This window comes from Orcinus orca, chromosome 5, assembly GCF_937001465.1.
Source record: "Orcinus orca chromosome 5, mOrcOrc1.1, whole genome shotgun sequence".
Classification (NCBI taxonomy): domain Eukaryota; kingdom Metazoa; phylum Chordata; class Mammalia; order Artiodactyla; family Delphinidae; genus Orcinus; species Orcinus orca.
The window spans coordinates 66,267,123-66,286,289 of NC_064563.1; the positions used below are offsets into that span (position 1 = coordinate 66,267,123).

Sequence of the window (19,167 nt, forward strand, 5' to 3'; positions counted from 1 at the left end):
TGGGGAGGGGTGAGAACCCTGAGCCTGACTTGAAGCCCACTCCCTACTGGCTGCCCCCCACTCCCAGCTCTCCTCAAGCTCTCTTGGCAGAATCTGAGTGTGGCCTCTCCAAGAAAGCTTGCATGGGTGACCCCCAACACGGTCACTTTCCCAGGACTCCCAGACTCTCCCTCAGGGATCCTGGGGAAGATTTTACAGACTTCCCTAGTCTTTTGCAGCATAACACTGTCAAGTGCACGAAATTTCAGCCAGTAACAAAGGAACCTGATAACAGGCAAGGATGTTTTCTGCTACAGGTGCTTCAGTGATGGGGTGAGGGGTCACTGCTACAATGGGGGCAGTCTGCAGCCGCCAGAAGGCTCTGCAGGCCGAAAGGCCTCACTCCAAGGTGGTGGGCAACTGAAGGTACCCAGAAGTTATAGCTTGAGAGGGCAATCCTGCCTACCCTCCCCATCCCCAGGAAAAGTGGGGAGATGGCACAGCAGTGGTGGGAAGGTTGGCTGTTGGAGGGGGAAGAACTCCTGCAGTGATGGGGATTCCCTGCTTGGAGTGAGTGGTCACGGAAGTGATCACACTAGCTGAAGACACCTGCAGGGATGGGGGAGGGGGAGGTTTCTGCAGTGAAGTAGCGCTTTGCACAGGAAAGGGTCGGGCTTCTTGGGGGCTCGGGGTTCCTACGGTGATGGGGCCCTGGGGTTCGCTGCAGTGATGAGGGTCACTGCAGTGATGAAAAGCTGAGCCATTGTGGGGGTGAGGGGTGAGGGGGCAGGGGTGGGGTAATATCGGGATAGCTGGGGTTGCTGCAGTGCGGGGATGGGGGGACTGAAAATTGAGCCCCTCTGTTGCACTTGCAGAGCCCCTCACTTCCTGAAGGACGGAAAGGGTGGGGCCTCGAAGGCCTCCGCCCCGCATTGATGGGGGGCTGCGCGGGCCGAGGACGCGGTTCCTGCACTGCGGCGCCTGGTCTGGCTGGAGCGGCCGGCGCTGGCGGGGAGGCGGTACCGCGCCCGAAGGGGGCGGGGAGCAGCAGCCCCGCCGCAGCGACAGGCGGGGCCAAGGCCAGCTGGAGGGGCCGCCTTCCGAGCGGGGGCGGGACCAGCACCCACCGGGCCGACGCCCCTGGGCGGACTCAGAGCGGTCGCGGCGGGCGCCCGGCAGGTGTCCAGACTGAATGTGGACCGGGTCGCAGAGGCGGTACCACCTATCCTGGTCCCGTCGTGGCGCCCAGAACTCCGCAGAGGACGCGACGGTGAGGCTGGGGCTGCCTGAGGGGAGGGGGACGATCCCCAGACCCAGCCCGCAGCATCCATAGACAGTTCGGCTGTGCGGGCGGCGGCGACTGCAGCCCCCCTTCCCAATCCCAGGTCACTTCTGCCAGGATGGGGAGAGGTGCCCTGGACGGATGCCAACTAATCCCTCTGCCCAACACCTCTCCGGGTCTTGCCTCCGTAAGACCCTCTCCTTTCGCTTCCCATCTCGTTCTTCCCAACCCAATCCCCTCCACTCCGGCCTGCAGCCCGTCTCAGCGCCCCTGTCAGTTGAGGAGCCCGAGAGAGAGAGAGAGAGAGAGAGAGAGAGGGACTGCGGCCCTTCGGCTCCCCGTCCCACCCCGCCCCTGCTATCCCTTGCTGGGCTGGGGACACCCAGAAGGATGCTGGCCCTTTAAACCCTTGCTCCCCACCCAGAGCATCTTCCATCTCTCCACTCGCGCCACTTCCAACAGCTGGCAGCCGCGGGGAGCCCCGGGGGGCCGGCAGGTACTGGGGTGGCGGTGAGGCCCGGGAGGGTGTGATGGAACAGCTGCGACACTACCCCCCCCCCCCCCCGCCCCTAGAGGAGCCGGCGGCGGGACTGCTGGGCGCCCGTAGCTCCAGTTAAACATTAACCCTCCGCTCCCCGGGTCCCCGTGCTGCCTGGAGCTGCGCTCCGCCCCGGCTTCCCAGGTAACCGGCGAAGATGCCCATCCCGCCACCCCCGCTGCCTCCCTCCCCTCGCCACCTGTCCGCCGGGCCGGGCTCAGCCTCGCGCCCCCTGCAGGTCCGCGTCCCAGCGCCGGAGTTAGAGCCTCCCCGCCTGCTTTCAGGAGGGTGGGGCGGAACGCCCTGAACTCACGCCGCGCACCCCTCATCGAGCACCCCCTCCACCAGAGGCACCATGCCCGGCCTGTACTGCCCCTCCAGCTGGACGCCGCTGCCGCTCACGGACTCCTGGGTTCGGGCCTGCGCCAATGGACCCTGCCTCAGCCTGCGGGCCCGGCTCACCTACCACAACCCACAGCCGCAGCCTGTGGACGGTGAGGCCCGGGCGGGGGCACAGGGTGGTGGCCAGCGCAAGCCTAGCAAGGTCCGACATCGCCGGTGCCCCCCTCCCGCCCCAGGCGTGTTTGTGTACCCGCTGGCCGAGGCCGAAGTGGTTTCGGGCTTCGAGGCGGAGGCCGCCGGACGGCGCGTCTCCTTCCAGCTGCAGAGCCGGCGCCGCTCGCAGGACGCCTGCTGCCGCGCGGTGGGCCCCGCGCTGGGGGCCTCAACACCCCGCCGCTGTGCGCAGGGTGAGTCCAGGGCGCTTCCCGCCCCATCTCCCTGAAAGCAGCGGCACTTTAGTTCCTGCACCCGCTCTGCATCCCGCCCCTTTCTGTCCCCTCTCCAGCCACTGTTTTTTTCATTCATTGATTCATCCCTTTATTCCACAGTCGAGGACTGGGCCTCTGACGTGGGCCAGGTGCTGGGGGAATGTGAACCAGGCCTGACCCGAGGTTTGCAACCAGGTAGATAGACAAGGCAGGCAGTCCACACGTGTCTCTCTCCCTCTGGAGCTTTAGCTCCTGCGCCTGGGACGGGGTTTTGGTCATCTCGGAGTCCCAGAATCCCAGCATCTGGCACAAAATGTAGCACAAAAAGGATCAGTGAGTGCTGGGTGAGGGGATGGAAGCCCACCCGTCTGCTAGGCTTTCTGGCTTGCACTTCATTCCTTTATTTATTTGTACATTCACTTGATTCCTGCACATGGGATTTACCATCTGGGTGAGAAGAGGAACAGAATTCGGTGGTGTTGAGAGTTGGCACAAGCCCAGCACGTAGTTAGAGGCCAGAGTGAGCTCTAGGCTGAGGCCTCAGGAAAATTCCAGAAGGAAGTGGAGCCAGGATTTGACTGAAAGGAAGGGTTGGATGTAGTGATGTGGAGAGGAGAGGAAAGGCACCCCAGGCAGGGGTAATCGTGTAAGCAAAGGTTTCGAAGTAAGTTATACTAGGTGATGGTAATAAAATACCTCATGTTTATAGTGATTCACAGTTGACAAAGCCCAGTCACTGATGTCACCTCATATGAATCCAGAGAGGTATGTAATGCAAGTGTTGTTCTCCTTCCCCCTTCTATAGGTGACAAAAGTAACAGCAGCAGTCTCTTAGACGTTGGATGCTTCATGTATATCATCTCATTCATTCCTCACTGCAGTCCTTGACATATAATTATGACCCCCATTTTATAAATGAGGAAACCAAGGCTCCTCTAAACAAGAGAGTTACCAAAGGATAGAATTAGAAATCACAGAGTGGAGACTCAAAACCTGACACTGTGCTCTCTTCACTGTATCAGACTGTCCCAAGCCTCAGCTGCCTGGGATGGAAGCCCCTTTCTTCCTTCTTACCTTCCTTTTTTTCCTTCCATTTTTTTCTTCCCTTCATTTATTCAGCAAGTATTTTTCAAATGAATGGGTAAATGATTATTGTGGGGAAATGAGGTGAAGTAGGGCTGTAAAGGTAGGCTGGGGCCAGACCATGTAGGGCCTTGACCATCACTGTATACACCTGGCCATTTTCCCTTTAGCAGCAGTGGTGATGCCCATGACTCCACCGGTCCCCAAACAAACCGAGATCTAAGTAAAATGATGTGCTTGGTATGTAAATGTCCTCTAGCTAGCTTCCAAATAGATTACAGTTCCTGAATTTCTCTTGGGTAGAAAATTCTGGAGCCACACCTAGTGGGCAGTGGGGAGTCCGTGACTGTTCATGAGCAGGGAATTTGTGAGCAGGTGGGTACCAGGCTATGGGAGATGTCAGCGAGGGTTCTTTAGGAAGATGAGGCCCAAGGGTTGAACAGGCTGGAGCAGGTAAAGAAAGAGAGGTGGAGGGTATGGGTCCCCCAGGACCTTAGGGGTGGTGTGGACATGCCCCCTTCTCCTCAGCCCTCTATTAGCAGTGATGTCACTGCTGCCTTTCCTAATGACAGCCAGCTCCTTCTACCATCAACCTGCCTCTCCTTCAACCATCGTTCATCTCATGCCTCCATCCTGCATCACCAGTGCATTAGCCCAGCATCCCTCCAACCTCACAAAATCCTCCTTGCCCAAGCTCCCCTGATTCAGTGCCTGCTCCTACCTGCAGATTCCCCCATCTCGTCTGCTTCCAGCCCCCTCTGACCCCTTTCCTCACTCATCATAGGTCATCTTGTCTTGGATCTGGCCCAGGCCCGGTCCACACTGGTGCTGCCCACAGGCCTCATCGCCGCAGCCGGCACCATGACAGTGACCCTGCGCAGCAGCCGGGAGCTGCCCTCCAGGCCTGACGGGGTGCTGTGCGTGGCCCTGCCCTCCGTGCTCACCCCTCTGGCCCCGCCAGGCCCGCTGGGGCCCCCCAGGCCTCCGGGGCTCTGTGACGACAGGTTGGGCCTATGGTGATTCTCTTCGTCCCTCCCTCGACTTCTCTGGGTCTAGTGCGGGTGAGGGGGCTTTGGCAGGGTGCCCCGGGGGATGGGCAGGGTGGGGAAGGCCAGTCAGCCAGAGGGGCTAGGGGCCCTGGTAGTGACCCTCCTTGTGTTCCTTTCCAGTCCCACCAGCTGCTTCGGAATGGGCAGCCCTGAGGGGGAGGGGCCGGCCTGGGAGGAGCCAGCTGCCCCTCTGGACGTGTTCTCAGGCCCTGCCCGTTGCCCGGCCCCGTACACCTTCTCCTTCGAGATGCTGGTGACTGGGCCATGCCTGCTCGCAGGTGGGTGCCCCTCTCAGCATAGCTGACTGGGAAATAACTGAAGGTTCAGGGATGGGAGGAACACAGGACAAAAAGAAGACAGGGACCTAAGCCTTAGGAACCTCTAGTCTCACGGTGGGATCACCCCCTGGCCACTTCCACACAACAAACACACCCCTAGGTTTGTCAGTGTCATTTATTTATATCCCACTCCACTCGCCAATGAGAAGAGAGATGCTTACAATGAGACCGGTCCAAGTGATGAATTTGAGTTTTCTTGTGCACGAGGTGGACCAGGACGTTAAATCAGCAGTTGGTTGATATAGAACTGTTTGGCCAGGCAGGATGCACCTGGGAATTCTGCTCCCAGTCCATGAAAGCAGGTAAATCCCCGCTTGCCCACTCCATAGCTTGGACTCTGAGAGCTGAGCTCAAGCAGTCATGATCCCGGCCCCCAGCACTATTGCCTGGGAAGGTGATAGTTGTGCTCTTAGTACTGGCTTGGGGTGGGGCAATCATCACCTCTCCCTGCCTCTACATCCCTCAGGCCTGGAGAGCCCCTCTCATGCTCTGCGGGCAGATGCCCCCCCTCATGCCAGCTCTGCAGCCACCATCTGTGTCACTCTGGCAGAGGGCCACCACTGCGACCGGGCCTTGGAGATCCTGCTGCACCCCAGTGGTGAGAGACTGGGACACACAGTAGGCCAGCTCTGACCTGCTTCAGGACCACCTCATTTGTGAGGGTGGGCCTGGTGGTACAGGGAGGCTGGACCGGCAAAGTTCTCCCAGGACAGTGGGCCTGAGCAGTTGGGGTCTAGAGACAGGGACTTCCCTGACAGAGCTGTGTCCCCTTCTCCCCAGAGCCCCACCAGCCACACCTGATGCTGGAGGCCGGCAGCCTGAGCTCAGCAGAATATGAGGCCCAGGTGAGGGCCCGCCGGGATTTCCAGAGGCTGCAGCGAAGGGACAGTGAGGGGGACCGGCAGGTATGGCTGCCTGGGGTCCTGGCCTGGCCCCTGGTCCCACTTCTGGCTGTGTTAGTGCAGGAGGAGAAGGCGAGCAGGCTTACGTTGGGATGGGCAGGGGGCTTCTGCTCTCAGCAGGAGCTCTCAGTAGCTGCCACTACCCTCCCAGAGGACTGATGAGTATTTTCACAGGAGGGCCCACTCAAGTGTCCCTGGAATGTGTCTCGGAGGATTGGGGGTAGGACTGACCTAGGCAGAGGACAGCCACTTGTCTCTGCCCTCGCTTTTATTCAGATGACTACAAAAGGGTGCCCCCTCTGGGTGGACTGGATTGAAAAAGTCTCCGGGGCTAGGTCCTGCTGCCAGCCTAGGTCGGAGCTGCACTCAGCCTGGCCCAGGATGACTTGGGGCTCCCCTGCTCAGGTGTGGTTCCTGCAGCGACGCTTCCACAAGGACATCCTGCTGAACCCCGTGCTGGTGCTCAGCTTCTGCCCGGACCTGAGCTCCAAGCCTGGACACCTGGGCACAGCTACTCGGGAGCTCCTCTTCCTGTTGGATGGCAGCAGCATGGCACACAAGGCCTGTGGGAGCATGGTGTGGGCAGGCCTGGGGTTAGGTGCAGCAGTGGGTCTGAGGTGGGCTGGGGGGCAGCCTCCTGAAGACACACACACACACACACACACACACACCCCTCTCTCTCCTTCTCATGCTCATACATACATGCATTTCTCCCAGATTCCAAGAGCCTCTTTCATATGTAAAGTTACATTCAGTCACACCGAATCTCAAACCCAAGGATTCACATACACCTCCAGGGTCACATACACAATCATCTCTCATACAGAGTCTCTCTCACATGCCAGGGTCTCACTCACAGTCTCACACACACAGGGCCTCACCCAGATTACCCCTCATTTTACACACGGCCTGGAGAAAGCAAGCAATCTGGCATCCCTTGTTCTCTACCGGTGCCAGTGGGGCCTGCCTCACCCTGCCCTCCCTGGCTCTCCCCAGGATGCCATCGTTTTGGCTGTGAAGTCACTCCCGCCACAGACACTCATCAACCTGGCCACGTTTGGCACATTGGTGCAACCCCTCTTCCCAGAGAGCCGGCCTTGCAATGATGTGAGTGTGGCCCGGGGCTTCGGTGGCCTAGCCAGAGGCGTCTCAGCCAGTGTGGCCCAGCCCATGTCCTTTTCCTCCAGGAAGCTGTGAAGCTGATCTGCGAGAGCGTTGAGATGCTGCAGGCTGCGGGCGGCCCGCCGGACGTGAGGTCTGCGCTGGCCTGGGCCCTTGGGCAGCCCCAGCACAGGGCCCACCCTCGGCAGCTGTTCCTGCTCACCGCTGCCTCGCCCATGGCTGCTGCGACCCACCACACCCTGGAGCTCATGAGGTGGCACCGGGGGGCAGCCAGGTAGGATGGAGTGGGCAGAGCCAGGATCCTGAGGTTGGCCTCCCAAAGAGGCTCCGGAAGGTCACGGCTGCTCCCCTTCTCTTGTCAGGTGCTTCTCCTTTGGGCTGGGGCCTGCCTGCCGCCAGCTGCTGCAGGGTCTGTCTGCCCTCAGCAGGGGCCAGGCCTACTTCCTGAGGCCTGGGGAAAGGCTGCAGCCCATGGTGAGCTTGAGCCTGGGCCCTGTTCCCTATGCGTCTAAGTCCTCCTCCCAAGTTGCACTGAGTCTGAAACAGAACCTGGTCAGGTTGTGGGGTCTCCAGGCACCCTGCTGTGGGGTGCTGCAGGAGGCTGGAAGTGTGGGGGACATGGCCTCTGACTGCTCCCCAAATCTTGCTCTCAGTTTTGTCCGGGTACTAAGCCATATCTTTGAAAAGTCTTGCCTTATCCACGTGGCACAGTTCAGGCCAGGAGAAGCACCGAGCCCTGAGCACTGAACACTCAGTCCCCTTGCTTGTTCCTACCCCCATTCCTTCCCCCAACCCCAGCCGGACCCTGCTCCCCTCAGCCAGGGGCTGGGTAGATGGCATCAGCAGAAGGGCAGCCTTCCCACTCTGTTGGCTGTGTGGCACCTCTTTCTCTCCCATGGCCTCCCTCTGGTCACTCCTCACAGCTGGTGCAGGCCCTGCGGAAGGCACTGGAGCCTGCGTTGAGCGACATCTCTGTGGACTGGTTTGTGCCCGATGCGGTGGAGGCACTGCTGACGCCCCGGGAGATCCCAGCGCTCTATCCTGGGGACCAGCTGCTCGGTTACTGCTCACTCTTCAGGGTGGACGGCTTCCGGTCCCGCCCCCTAGGGGTAAGCCTGGGCTGGGGTGTGGGAGGTGGGCCTGGGATGGCTGAAGCCCCTGCATCTCTGCAAAACCCATTTCCTATTCCCTGTGCCTCTCTCTGCCAAACGTTCCTACTGCTACCCACTAGACCTCCTTAGAGACGATACTGGGTCCCTCAAGGTGGCTGCAGCCTGCCTCCCTCATAAGGTCTTCCACTGAGCTGTCCTGTAAAGTGCTACCCTTGGTCACTAAAGCACACAGTTACAGGGAACAGCGCCAGCATTAGTTTCAAGGTTTTTGTTGAAACTTGCTCATTACTTCACACAGTGCCTGCAAAAAGCACCATCTGGATTATTTCCTGTAACATTCAGGGACAGACAGAGCATTGTCTAAATGAAATCTCAAATCCCAACTCTGCCATGTACTAACCATTTGATTTTGGACAAGTCACTTAACCTCTCTGAGCCCATTTCCTTGTACTGATTTTTTTCATAAGGTTGTAATTAGAAGTCATAACATGTGTGCTCTTGGTAGGATACTTGACACATAGGAGGAGTTGGATAAATGACTGTTATTTTTATTATGAAAAGCTTTCTCTCTCTAGAAGAACCAAGCATGCTTCCTACTTTTTGATCAGGAGAGCTGTATAATGGACTGCTGGTCTTTTTCCCTGGCTGCCAGGAAGCTCAGGGCCAAACCTGCAGCTCAGCCACAGCATCTCTAGTAACCCTATGGTCAGCATGTATGCTTCCTCTTTCCTTAGTACTGGGCTTTCACTTCTGGTTTATTATCTTTATCGCCTCTTGCAGTGAGTCATCTTAAATCCTGTTTGGAAAGAGGTAGTGTATAACTATAATCAGTTGTTGTTGTTTTTCCCCCAACGTCTATCCCTCTCCAGGGCCAAGAGCCTGGCTGGCAGAGCTTGGGCAGCTCCGTGTTCCCATCCCCAGAGGAAGCACCATCTGCCACCAGCCCTGGCACCGAGCCCACTGGCACCTCAGAGCCACTGGGAACAGGCACTGTGTCAGCAGAGCTGTCCAGCCGGTGGGCTGCTGGGGACTCAGATCGGAGTGAGTGCCTGAGTGTATGTGTGTTGGAGGAGGAGTGGGCAGTGGGAGGGGCCAGGGCTGGGATCTATTCTCCTGCCTCCCAATAGGTACTGATGCTCTGACAGACCCAGTCACGGACCCTGGACCTAACCCCTCTTCTGACACAGCCATATGGCGCCGCATCTTCCAGTCCTCGTACATCCGGGAGCAGTATGTGCTTACCCACTGCTCTGCCAGCCCAGAGCCAGGCCCAGGCTCCACAGGCAGCAGCGAGTCCCCCGTCTCCCAGGGCCCTGGGTCCCCCGAAGGCAGTGCTCCCCTGGATCCCCCTTCTCAGCAGGGCTGCCGCAGCCTGGCCTGGGGAGAATCTGCTGGCTCCCACTCCTGCCCCCTGCCTCCACCCCCACTGGCTCCAGTCAAGGTGAGATTCAATCCACATCCATCTACCATGTATCCAGCAAATATTTATTGACCATTGGCTGTATGCCATAAATTGTGCAGTGGTTACTATGAAGTCTACCTGAAGAAATAGATGGGTGATGATGGTATAATGTATAGTGATGAATCCATGCAACATACATTGATGAGCGCAGGGATGTGGCTTTATGGGGGTTCAGAGTCAAGGTGACTAACCCTGTCTGAGGGAGTCAGGAAAGCAAGAGGCACCTCTGGAAGAATAAGAAGTTAGCTAGGCAAAACGGGAGAAGACATGAATAAAAACAGACAAGCAATAACCTCAACTGAGACATAGGCATGGAGTGAGATGACGATGGGAAGAGGGTCAGGCACCAGAAGGAGTCTGGCCTCACCCCTAAGGGTGGTGAGCAGCCATCCAGGGTTCCAGACAAAGGGGCATGTGGCCAGCTGTGTATGTATGTCTGATGTCCAGGAGCTCTGCATTCCTTGACCATTGGACCCCCCCCCCACCTTCACACATGCAGACTGGGGCCTTGAGTGCTGAGGTGCTGGGCCGTCGACACAGAGCAGCTCTAACTGGCCGAAGCCTCTCATCGCCCCCCGGCCGGGTGAACTCAGTCCCTGGCCATCTCCGGCACCCCTCTCTGGGTGTAGCACCAGATGGGCCAGGCCCTGAGCCAGGGCAGCTGCTGGGACAGGGCCTGGATGACTCAGGTAAGGGTTATGGGGAGCTGGGTTCTGACACCAGGTAGACTTTGGGGAGGTGGAGCCCAGGGCACTCCACTGCCCCTGCTCCTACCATCGTCTCTCCCCAGGAAACCTGCTCTCCCCAGCCCCCATGGACTGGGACATGTTGATGGAACCACCCTTCTTGTTCACGGCTGTTCCCCCCAGTGGGGAGTTGGCCCCTCCAGCAATACCACTGCCTCCCCAGCCTCCGCGCTGCCATGTGGTGATCCGGGCCCTGTGCGGGGAGCAGCCTATGAGCTGGGAGGTGGGCGTTGGGCTGGAGATGCTGTGGGGGCCTAGGGATGCTGGCTCACTGCCTCCGTCACCCCCTGAAAGCGGAAATGCTTGGGACCAAGCACTCCATCGACTGACAGCGGCTTCCGTGGTCCGGGACAACGAGCAGCTGGCTCTCCGAGGACGGGGCGAGACCAGGGCTGACCGGGGTGAGTTGCTGGTGGCCCCAGTCAGGGCTCAAGGAGCCTGTATGGGACAGAGAGTGGCAGAGGCATAGGTCTGTGGGATCACTCGCCATACCTCACCTTGCTCACAAGTGATTTGAGGCGGCTCACCCACATTGTTAAGAAAAAAAAATTAAGCAGGGCAATGGGGAAAAAAGGGATAATAAAAGGAAGCAGAGAATGAGATTATATCAAAGATGCACACCATGAGGTTTTGTGCCCTTGCAAGCATGGGACCCCAAACTGGCAAGCTTCCTAGCAGCCAACAGAGAGGGAATTTCATCTTGTAATGATTCACAGTGCCCATAACATAAAAACAAATCTGTCATTTAGGAAGATTATTAAAATTAAATAAAGTTAAAATGTCAGTTCTTCAGTTGCACTAGCCATACTTCAAATGCTTAATAGTCACATGGGACTAGTGGCTACTATACTGGATCATGCAGATGTAGAACATTTCCATCATCGCAGGAAGTTCTGTTGGGCAGTGCTGAAATGAGTGGATGGAAAAGGTACCAGTCAATGCCTCCTCTGGGCTGTATCCAGAATGTTGACTTTGTGGGTGGCCAGGGGCCTAGTCCTGGTACAATGTGGTTGAGTGTTCAGCCTAACCACTTCTTGTCAAAGCTGAGGAGTCTGAGCTGACCCCAAGAAGGAACTCCACTCTGTTCAAAAGTGGACAGAAGGCTGGGAATTCCCTGGTGGTCCAGTGGTTAGGACTCAGTGCTTTCACTGCTGGGGCCCAGGTCCAATCCTTGGTCGGGGAACTACTAAGATCCCGCAAGCCTGGAGGCACAGCCAAAAAAACCCAAAAATATGTACAGAGGGAGAAGCTATGGGAGCACTGAGATTTTTTCTGTGAAGCCCTTTGTAGAGAGTGGGTGCTGGGAGCACACCCCCCTCCCAGTCAACATGTGGCCCCTTGGGTTTTTGTTTTGTTTTGTTTTGTTTTTAATTTTATTTATTTATGGCTGTGTTGGGTCTTCGTTTCTGTGCGAGGGCTTTCCCTAGTTGCGGCAAGTGGGGGCCACTCTTCATCGCGGTGCGCGGGCCTCTCACTATCACAGCCTCTCTTGCTGCAGAGCACAGGCTCCAGATGCGCAGGCTCAGTAATTGTGGCTCACGGGCCTAGTTGTTCCGCGGCATGTGGGATCTTCCCGGACCAGGGCTCGAACCCGTGTCCCCTGCATTGGTAGGCAGATTTTAAACCACTGCGCCACCAGGGAAGCCCGGCCCCTTGGTTTTGCAGGTCATGCCCGGAGGCCCTGGCTCCGAGCCCTTCAGACAAGCAAGGTCAGCTCTGCCCCTTCCTGCTTCACCTGCCCTGTAGCTGTGGATGCTACCACCAGAGAGGTCCTACCTTCAGCCCTGCAGGTGCACAGCTCAGGTAAGTAAGGTCCCTTCCAGGTGACCTCCCAGGTGCGGGTTCTCATCTCACTGGCCACCCTCTGAGACATACCTCACCCCTGTCTTCTGTGCCCCTGCAGAGCTAGCCGAACCCCCAGGCACCCCTCCTGCCTCTCAAGGTCATCTAGATGCAGCTCCTCTGCCCACAGCCGTCCACTCTAAAGGTAACACTCAAGTTTGGGTAAATGGTAGGGACCAACCAAGGCTTAGGGACCACCACTGAATGGCTCCAGTTCAGGACTTAAGGGAGGCTCTCTGGCAGGCGGCTGGGAGCCGGACCAAATTGGCAACTCCAGTTCTGCTTTGGGGGACCGCGCAGCCCCCATCGGAGGTCCTCATCGTCTGCCCCCTGAGCCTCCCTCTCGGCTCAGCCTGGGCCGTCAGAAGGCCAGAGGCCCAGACAGCCACAGACTCTGCAGCCCCAACACGGGCCAAGCCAGTGACAGCAACAGTGAAGGCAGCAACCATGACTACCTGCCCTTGGTGAGGACTCGGGAGGTGGAGGGTGGCACTGCCAGGGCCAGGGCGCTGTCTCAGCTCGATTCTCCCCCCACCTCCTCTCTCCTCAGGTGCGCTTGCAGGAGGCACCTGGCTCCTTCCGCCTAGATGCGCCGTTTTGCACAGCGGTGCGCATCTCGCGGGAGCGCCTGTGCCGCGCCTCGCCCTTCGCTGCGCATCGCACCAGCCTCAGCCCCACCTCGGCCTCCTCTCCCTGGGCACTTCTAGGCCATGGTGCTGGCCAGGGTGACAGTGCCACGGCCTCTTGCAGCCCATCCCCCAGTTCAGGCTCTGAGGGTCCAGGCCAGGTGGACAGTGGCCGGGGCTCAGACACCGAGGCCTCGGAGGGGGCGGAAGGGCCTGGTGGTGCCGACCTGCGGGGCCGGACTTGGGCCACTGCTGTGGCGCTTGCGTGGTTGGAGCACCGCTGTGCCGCGGCCTTCGGCGAGTGGGAACTGGCGGCAGCTAAGGCTGACTGTTGGCTGCAGGCCCAGCACCTGCCCGACGGCCTCGACCTGGCCAACCTCAAGGCCGCAGCCCGGGGTCTCTTCCTGCTGCTGCGCCACTGGGACCAGAACCTGCAGCTGCACCTGCTGTGCTACAGCCCAGCAAACATGTGAGGGTCACTGGTTGCTCTGGCTGGCACCCCCCAACAAACTCAAGTCACTGCCACCCAGAGCCGGCCTCTTGGTGCTGGGAAGGGGTGGGCTGGTGACAGTCCTCCCCTACTGCTTCTCATTCCCTTCACAAAATCCTCTTGCCCCACAAAAAGTGCCTGCCTGTGCTCTCTCCTGCTCCTTCCGCCCCATGCCCCTTCCCCTCTGAGCTCTGTGCAGTGCAGTAGAAGGGGAGAGAGCCACAGTCCCTAAATCCTACGCAATAAAGTGCCTCTTAGGACTGTCTGAATGAGTTCTTTATCTGCTGCGTGCCTGTCCCTCACAGCTTGGTCCAGGTACCTCCATGTAGGCTGCACAGAAGTGGACTTCAGAAAGTTTATTGGGAAGGGCACACAGTCCATCCCCATCCAGGGTCCTGAGAATAGACTGGAGGGGAAGAGATGGATCTCAGTGGGCTTTCTTGCTGTGCTGGATGATCTTGGGGAAAGGCTGGGGGCCCAGCCAGAGCTGCAGCAGGATGACAGCATGGCACATGTGCAGGGCACCAGAGCTGCAGGACGTGGATGGGTATGTGTTCCAGGAGAGCTCAATGAGCCCCAGCACCAGCAACCTGGAGATGAGAAATAAGCTCCAGGTCCGTCCAGGTTCTAGGCCTGCAGCACTTCAGCTCACCCCCTGCCCCTCCATGGTCACAGTCTTGGGATGAGGAGCTCCCTACCCCTTCCCACGCCCCCAGGTTGTCCCAGCTGGTACCTGAGCAGGTGTGTGAGCCAGCGTGCAGGCGTGGCCCACAGGAGGTAGGGCAGTGTGTGGAAATACCAGACGTAGAACTGGTAGTGAAGGGAGCGGCTGAAGCAGATGCCAATGAAGTTGGAGGTGAAGAGGGCAGAAACAATCTGTATACAGTGGTCAAGGCCAAGGGCAGGAGCAGAAGGGGTAGGGAGGTTTCAAAGCAGAGGGACAAAAGTTTTGGGGTCAGATAGCCCCTTGGCTCTGCTGTTCCTAGATGCATACCTTTGGGCAAGTTTCTTAACCTCTCTGGACCTATTCCTCAGTCTGATGTGGAGGCAGTAATATCTAGAGCCCTAACGCCTAACGAGTCATCACTTACTAGCTATGTGACCTTGGCAAATTACTTAACTTCTTAAAGCCCTAATTTTCCCATCTTTAAAATCTGTAAAGTGAGGATAAAACAGAGTCTCTTGTGAGCTTTAAATGTTAGAATGTATGTAAACCTCTTAGGGCAGCACCAGGCAGAGAGTGAGCACTCATAATGGTAACTCAATAATATTTAGAATAAAGAATAAAAAATGCTTAAATATGTAAAGTGCTCAGCACAGTATTGGTAAGAGCTCTATGAATGGGCCCTGTAGCTATTACTGCTATCTCCTTTTCCCTCTCCCAGGTCACCAGCCATGCAGGGCTAGTTGACAAGGACCCCAACTTCAGCTGGAGAGGGCAAGACTTACCTTCCCATGATTTAAAGGATATGGTTGGGTGTGAGGGGCTGGAGTGGAAACTTCCTTTTGGAGGGATCCTTCAGCAGTGACAGGATACTTTCCCCTGTCCTGGGGAGAAGCCACTGAGACATTTATCAAGCCCCCAATGTGGGCCAAGCGGAGCTCAACATCTCCCCATGCAGCCCCGAAGGCCTAGGCCTTTCACTCCTTCCCCCATGTCTGCTCATGAAATTGCTCCCCTTTCTCACCTGTGCCACCTGCAGAGGGCAAAGAGCAAGAGCAGGGTGAGGTGGGCAGTCAAAAGTGCCAGGTGGAAGGCACGATGCAGGAAGAGGGCCTCGGGGAGGAAGCGCCAGTTCACTGTCCAGCGGAAGAGAAACTGGCGGCCAAGGTCAAAGGAGCGGGATACATAGCCGACGGGGTTCTCCAGCAGGAAGGGTAGCCCCAGCACCACCTGAGGATGGGTGTGATGTCAACAGAGCTGCCCAGGCTCACCCTCAGCCTCATGCTAATCACTGAGAGGAGGGGGAACAGGGTATAGGTCTCAGAGGATCCCTAACTCCCACTAGGAATAGCAAGAAAGCCAGCCCACCCACCCAGACAAGAGCCTTGGGCCAAAGAAGCAGGTAATAACAGTGCTTTAAGTTTGGATTCACCAAGTCATAAATGCGCAGAGTTAGAAAGGCTCTCAGAGACCATGTAGTTCAACACCCTTGTTTGACAGCTAAAGAAACCAAAGCCTAGAGGTGGTGGCTGCCCAGATCAGAATCAACTCCAAAACTCTGTCTCTTGTCTTTGAGGAAGTCTCAAGGATGAAAGGAGGCCAGACAGAGTGGCCTCCACTTCATTAGAAAGGGGAAAGGGTAAGGAGGGAATACCTGAAGGACAGCACAGATGCCCAGCTTGGGGAGGGCCCCACGGAGGCCAAATTGCCTGAGGAGAAGGAATAGTAACCCAGGGGCGAAGAGCAGCACATTCATCTTCACAGAGACTGCCAGGCTGCAGTGGATAGGGGAGAGGAGAGTGGAGATCAGCTCCAGGGCCATGCACCCCACCCAAAGATGTACAGCCCACCATCACCACAGCAACTCCTCCCCTCCCCTGCCAGCAAGCTCCAGGCAGAGGGTGAGCACTCATACTCAGAACTGCTGGAGGGAGGATAAGGAAGCCTGGGAAGAGGCTGGGAGTAGGGTGCTCATACCTTGTCTCTACACTCAGACTAAGTGAGCAAATATATATTGAGTATTTAGAAAGTGCAATGACCAACGCCAACAGCAGATGCTGTCTGGAGGAAACAGAGGATGGGAAGAGGGTGTGTGTGTAGGGGGCCTGGGGGTGAAGACTTTCTACACATCCTGGACTCACCTAGTATGGCCCTAACTGACCTACACTGTCTGGCCACTCCCTTACTTCCTCTGCTGCAGAAAATTGGGGAGAAAGTGATGGAATACAGAAAATGAAAGAGGGGGCCAGAAGGGAGGGGTGTTGACCTGAAACAGCAGCAGCCCCAGCTCCAGCGCTGGGCCAGCAGGAGGTTGATACTGAGGAAGAGCAGCACCATGGCCACTGGATCGTTGAAGAGCCGCAGCACAAAGATGGAGTGGACACGGTAAGAGGCACAGCACATGAAGAAAAAGACGAAGGGAGGTACCTGAGAGGTGGGCACAGTGGGGAAAAAGGTCAGCTCACCAACCCTGAACCATCCCCACTCCCCAGCCCTCCCAGTTTGGGGCCCCCTGTTCCTGGTAGTGAGGACTCACCTTGCAGGTCTGGTGGTAAATCAAGAAGACAAGCAGCAAAGTGGCCAGGTAGAGCACAGCGAAGATGTGCTGGGCCATGCGGATGTCAGTGCCCCGGCCAGTGGCATAGTATAGCCCCATAAAGATGTACACAAAGCCGGCTGGGTACCTGGAAGAGGAGAAAGAACGTGAGTCTGGGTCAAGCTATCCGGCCTGGCATCCAGTCAGCCCCTCCCATCCTCACTGAACAGCCGATCCCCACTCACACAAGAGGTCCAGTGTCACCCCGCAGTTGAGTATAGTCATAGGTGCCATTGATGACGCCCTCCACCTCAGCCATGTAGGCTTTCCAATCAATCTCTGTATCTGGAAAACGACAGGATGGTGTGGTTACTTCCAGGTTCAGAATTTCTCTGCCTCAGCCCATCAAAGCACAGAGTTCCAGCTCATCCTCGGGACTTCTAACATAACCCCTTCTCTAAAGGCCTATCTGACATTCTCTGGGTGAACCCAGGTATCTCAAACTCAAACATGTCTGTAATGGAATTCATAACCTTCCACTCCAAATCTGCTCCCCTTCCTGGGTTCCATGAATGGTACCATTAACCTCTCAGCTGCTCAAGTCACAAACCTGGGAAACACCTTTGATACTTCCTTCTCTTTCATTTCCAACCCCCAGTCACCAAGTCCTGCCTATTCTTTTTTTTTTTTTTTTTTTTTTTGCAGTACGCAGGCCTCTCACTGTTGTGGCCTCTCCCATTGCGGAGCACAGGCTCCGGATGCGCAGGCTCAGTGGCCATGGCTCACAGGCCTAGCCTCTCTGCAGCATGTGGGATCTTCCCGGACTGGGGCATGAACCCGTGTCCCCTGCATCGGCAGGTGGACTCTCAACCACTGTGCCATCAGGGAAGCCCCCTGCCTATTCTTTATCCTAAATATCTCTACTATCTCATCCTTCTCTGCTATCATGCACTCAAATTTGGGCCTAACATAATCTCTAGCCACAATGGTGCAAGAACTCCCTAACCAGGCTCCCAGCTTCCACTTTCACCCCACTACAATATATTTTCCACCCTGCAACCGGAGAGCTCATCCTATAATAGAAATCATATCACATTTCTCTGCTTAAAACTCTTCAATGATTCCCCAAGGCTCTTAAGATAAAGACCAAATTCTATTCTTCCCATTTTTAGAACATGAAATTATGAATTAATAAGGTTAAGTGACTAGCTCAAGAACACTGAGCTAGGAAGGGTAGAGTTGAGATTGGAACACATGGAGCTCTAAATTCTTAAACACCATGCTAACTATCTCCTTAACACAGCGTACAGATTCCTTCATGATCTTGTCTTGACTTCTGCAATCTCATCTCTTAGTACTACCCTCACTTGATTTCTGTGTTCCAGCTCTGAAAAAATTCTTTCAGTTCCTCAAAGGAAACAGACTTTCTCTTTTGACAGGAGCTCTTTGATACAGGATTCTCTCTGCCTAGAGTACTCTTCCCCTCCACACACATCCCTTTTGTCTCTTTCCTCAAGGAACTAGCTCTTATCTTTCGAGGAGCACTCTCTCGGAAGCCTTCTCTGACTCCTCAAGTCTGCATTAAATGCCCTCCTATGTCCTTTAAAGCACCCTGTCTACTACCATCATGATGAATATGATGTGTTGTAATTTTCTGTTATCTTTGTCCAGGCCCACACACGTAAGTAGGAAATGTGTCTCTTTTTCACCACTGTACCCTTGGTACCTAGCATAGTGTAAGCCATATAATAAGCACTCAATAAATATGTATTGAAATATGTCTTTAGCAAGTAAGCCTTAAGTCCAGTGTTTTCAGCCTGGAGAGGAGTCACCAATAATGCCAAACAGACTCAAACCGTCAGAAAATGCCATCACTGAGAAGAGACTTCCAGACCTCAGAATTGAACAGATGAGAAGACTGAGACCCAGCAAGGGAAGTGACGTGTCCAAAGCCACAGAGACAAACAGCAGCAGCAGCCATTAACTTGGACCCAGGTTTTCTGGGAGGGATTAAGATCGGGTTTGGCTCTCCGCGGAGCAGGATTTGGGTAAAAGATACGAGTCTGCAACTGATGACTGAGTGGCTCAGGGGTCTAAGTCTGAGCTCCGAATGTGGGTCCCAGTTTTGGTCGGGGGTTCGGTCCCCCTTCCCACCCTCCTCTCCCCCTCGGCGCACTCACATGCCACCCTGTGAATGACCCAGAAGGTGATGCCCACCTCCGCCAGGCAGAGGCAGGCGGCCACCTTCAGCGTGTAGCGCGGTTCCAGCAGCAGTAGGCGCCGCTCTTGCCAGGCGCGCCGCAGCCACTGCCCGCACAGTTCCACCGCCCGAGCTGCGGGACCTGCCCGGCCGCGTTTCCTCAGGCCTGCCGCCATCTTGAAGGTGCGCCGCACTTGCGGGCCCGCTACCCCGGAAGCCCGACCCTTTGGTACTTAGGTTCCGCTTCCCGCGCCGCGTGCCCCAACGGACCGAGGGCTGACTGGAGTTGCCGGGGTCCTTATTTACTCCACTAAAATCTACTTCTTCCACATGTCTCCCCTGATGGACTGCGTGCTCCATACGAGCAGGAATAGTCTTACTCCTCAGTACACACTTAGCCCTGGGCACACAAGAGCTAATGTGGAT

The 19,167-nt window shown here is 56.5% G+C and overlaps 2 protein-coding genes across 22 annotated transcripts; one reads left to right on the forward strand and one right to left on the reverse strand.

Annotated features, from left to right (window-relative positions):
• The first annotated feature begins 1,042 nt into the window (after positions 1-1,042).
• VWA5B2 (von Willebrand factor A domain containing 5B2) lies at positions 1,043-13,606 on the forward strand. 14 transcript variants are annotated; one of them, XM_049710578.1, is made up of 20 exons: positions 1,047-1,249; positions 1,835-1,943; positions 2,148-2,293; positions 2,378-2,548; positions 4,437-4,668; positions 4,822-4,979; positions 5,506-5,637; positions 5,820-5,944; positions 6,218-7,048; positions 7,129-7,337; positions 7,426-7,537; positions 7,987-8,172; positions 9,045-9,216; positions 9,303-9,616; positions 10,137-10,326; positions 10,428-10,784; positions 12,049-12,186; positions 12,287-12,370; positions 12,469-12,689; positions 12,776-13,606. In XM_049710578.1, exons 3-20 carry the CDS (start codon positions 2,155-2,157, stop codon positions 13,322-13,324), a joined length of 4,320 nt encoding a protein of 1,439 aa, XP_049566535.1. In that variant the 5' UTR covers positions 1,047-1,249; positions 1,835-1,943; positions 2,148-2,154; the 3' UTR covers positions 13,325-13,606. The 14 variants fall into 14 exon arrangements, with proteins under 14 accessions (XP_049566545.1, XP_049566535.1, XP_049566536.1 ...); XM_049710575.1 differs by having other exon boundaries at positions 1,048-1,249; positions 2,084-2,293; XM_049710584.1 differs by having other exon boundaries at positions 1,050-1,943; positions 2,084-2,293; positions 6,218-6,502; positions 6,938-7,048.
• A 76-nt stretch (positions 13,607-13,682) lies between these two features.
• Positions 13,683-19,116, reverse strand: ALG3 (ALG3 alpha-1,3- mannosyltransferase). Of its 8 annotated transcripts, none has more exons than XM_049710592.1 (9): positions 18,759-19,116; positions 16,787-16,886; positions 16,542-16,689; positions 16,272-16,432; positions 15,660-15,780; positions 15,030-15,235; positions 14,812-14,889; positions 14,075-14,218; positions 13,683-13,931 (listed from the first exon to the last, which is right to left on the reverse strand). In XM_049710592.1, the coding sequence occupies exons 1-9, from the start codon at positions 19,099-19,101 to the stop codon at positions 13,769-13,771; spliced, it is 1,464 nt and encodes a 487-aa protein (XP_049566549.1). In that variant the 5' UTR covers positions 19,102-19,116; the 3' UTR covers positions 13,683-13,768. The 8 variants fall into 8 exon arrangements, 7 of the variants coding, with proteins under 7 accessions (XP_049566549.1, XP_049566550.1, XP_033259057.2 ...); XM_049710593.1 differs by having other exon boundaries at positions 18,722-18,950; XR_004476044.2 differs by lacking the exon at positions 13,683-13,931 and having other exon boundaries at positions 14,080-14,217; positions 14,791-14,903.
• Positions 19,117-19,167: the final 51 nt, after the last annotated feature.

Coding starts and splice junctions, on each gene's coding strand:
- VWA5B2 (XM_049710578.1), top strand. CDS start 2,155: ATGCCCGGCCTGTACTGCCCCTCCAGCTGGACGCCGCTGCCGCTCACG. Junction 4,669..4,821: donor GACGACAGGTTGGGCCTATG/GTGATTCTCTTC, acceptor GTTCCTTTCCAG/TCCCACCAGCTGCTTCGGAA. Junction 7,049..7,128: donor AGAGCCGGCCTTGCAATGAT/GTGAGTGTGGCC, acceptor CTTTTCCTCCAG/GAAGCTGTGAAGCTGATCTG.
- ALG3 (XM_049710592.1), bottom strand. CDS start 19,101: ATGGAGCACGCAGTCCATCAGGGGAGACATGTGGAAGAAGTAGATTTT. Junction 16,690..16,786: donor GGTGACACTGGACCTCTTGT/GTGAGTGGGGAT, acceptor CTCCTCTTCCAG/GTACCCAGCCGGCTTTGTGT. Junction 13,932..14,074: donor TGGCTCACACACCTGCTCAG/GTACCAGCTGGG, acceptor TCTCATCTCCAG/GTTGCTGGTGCTGGGGCTCA.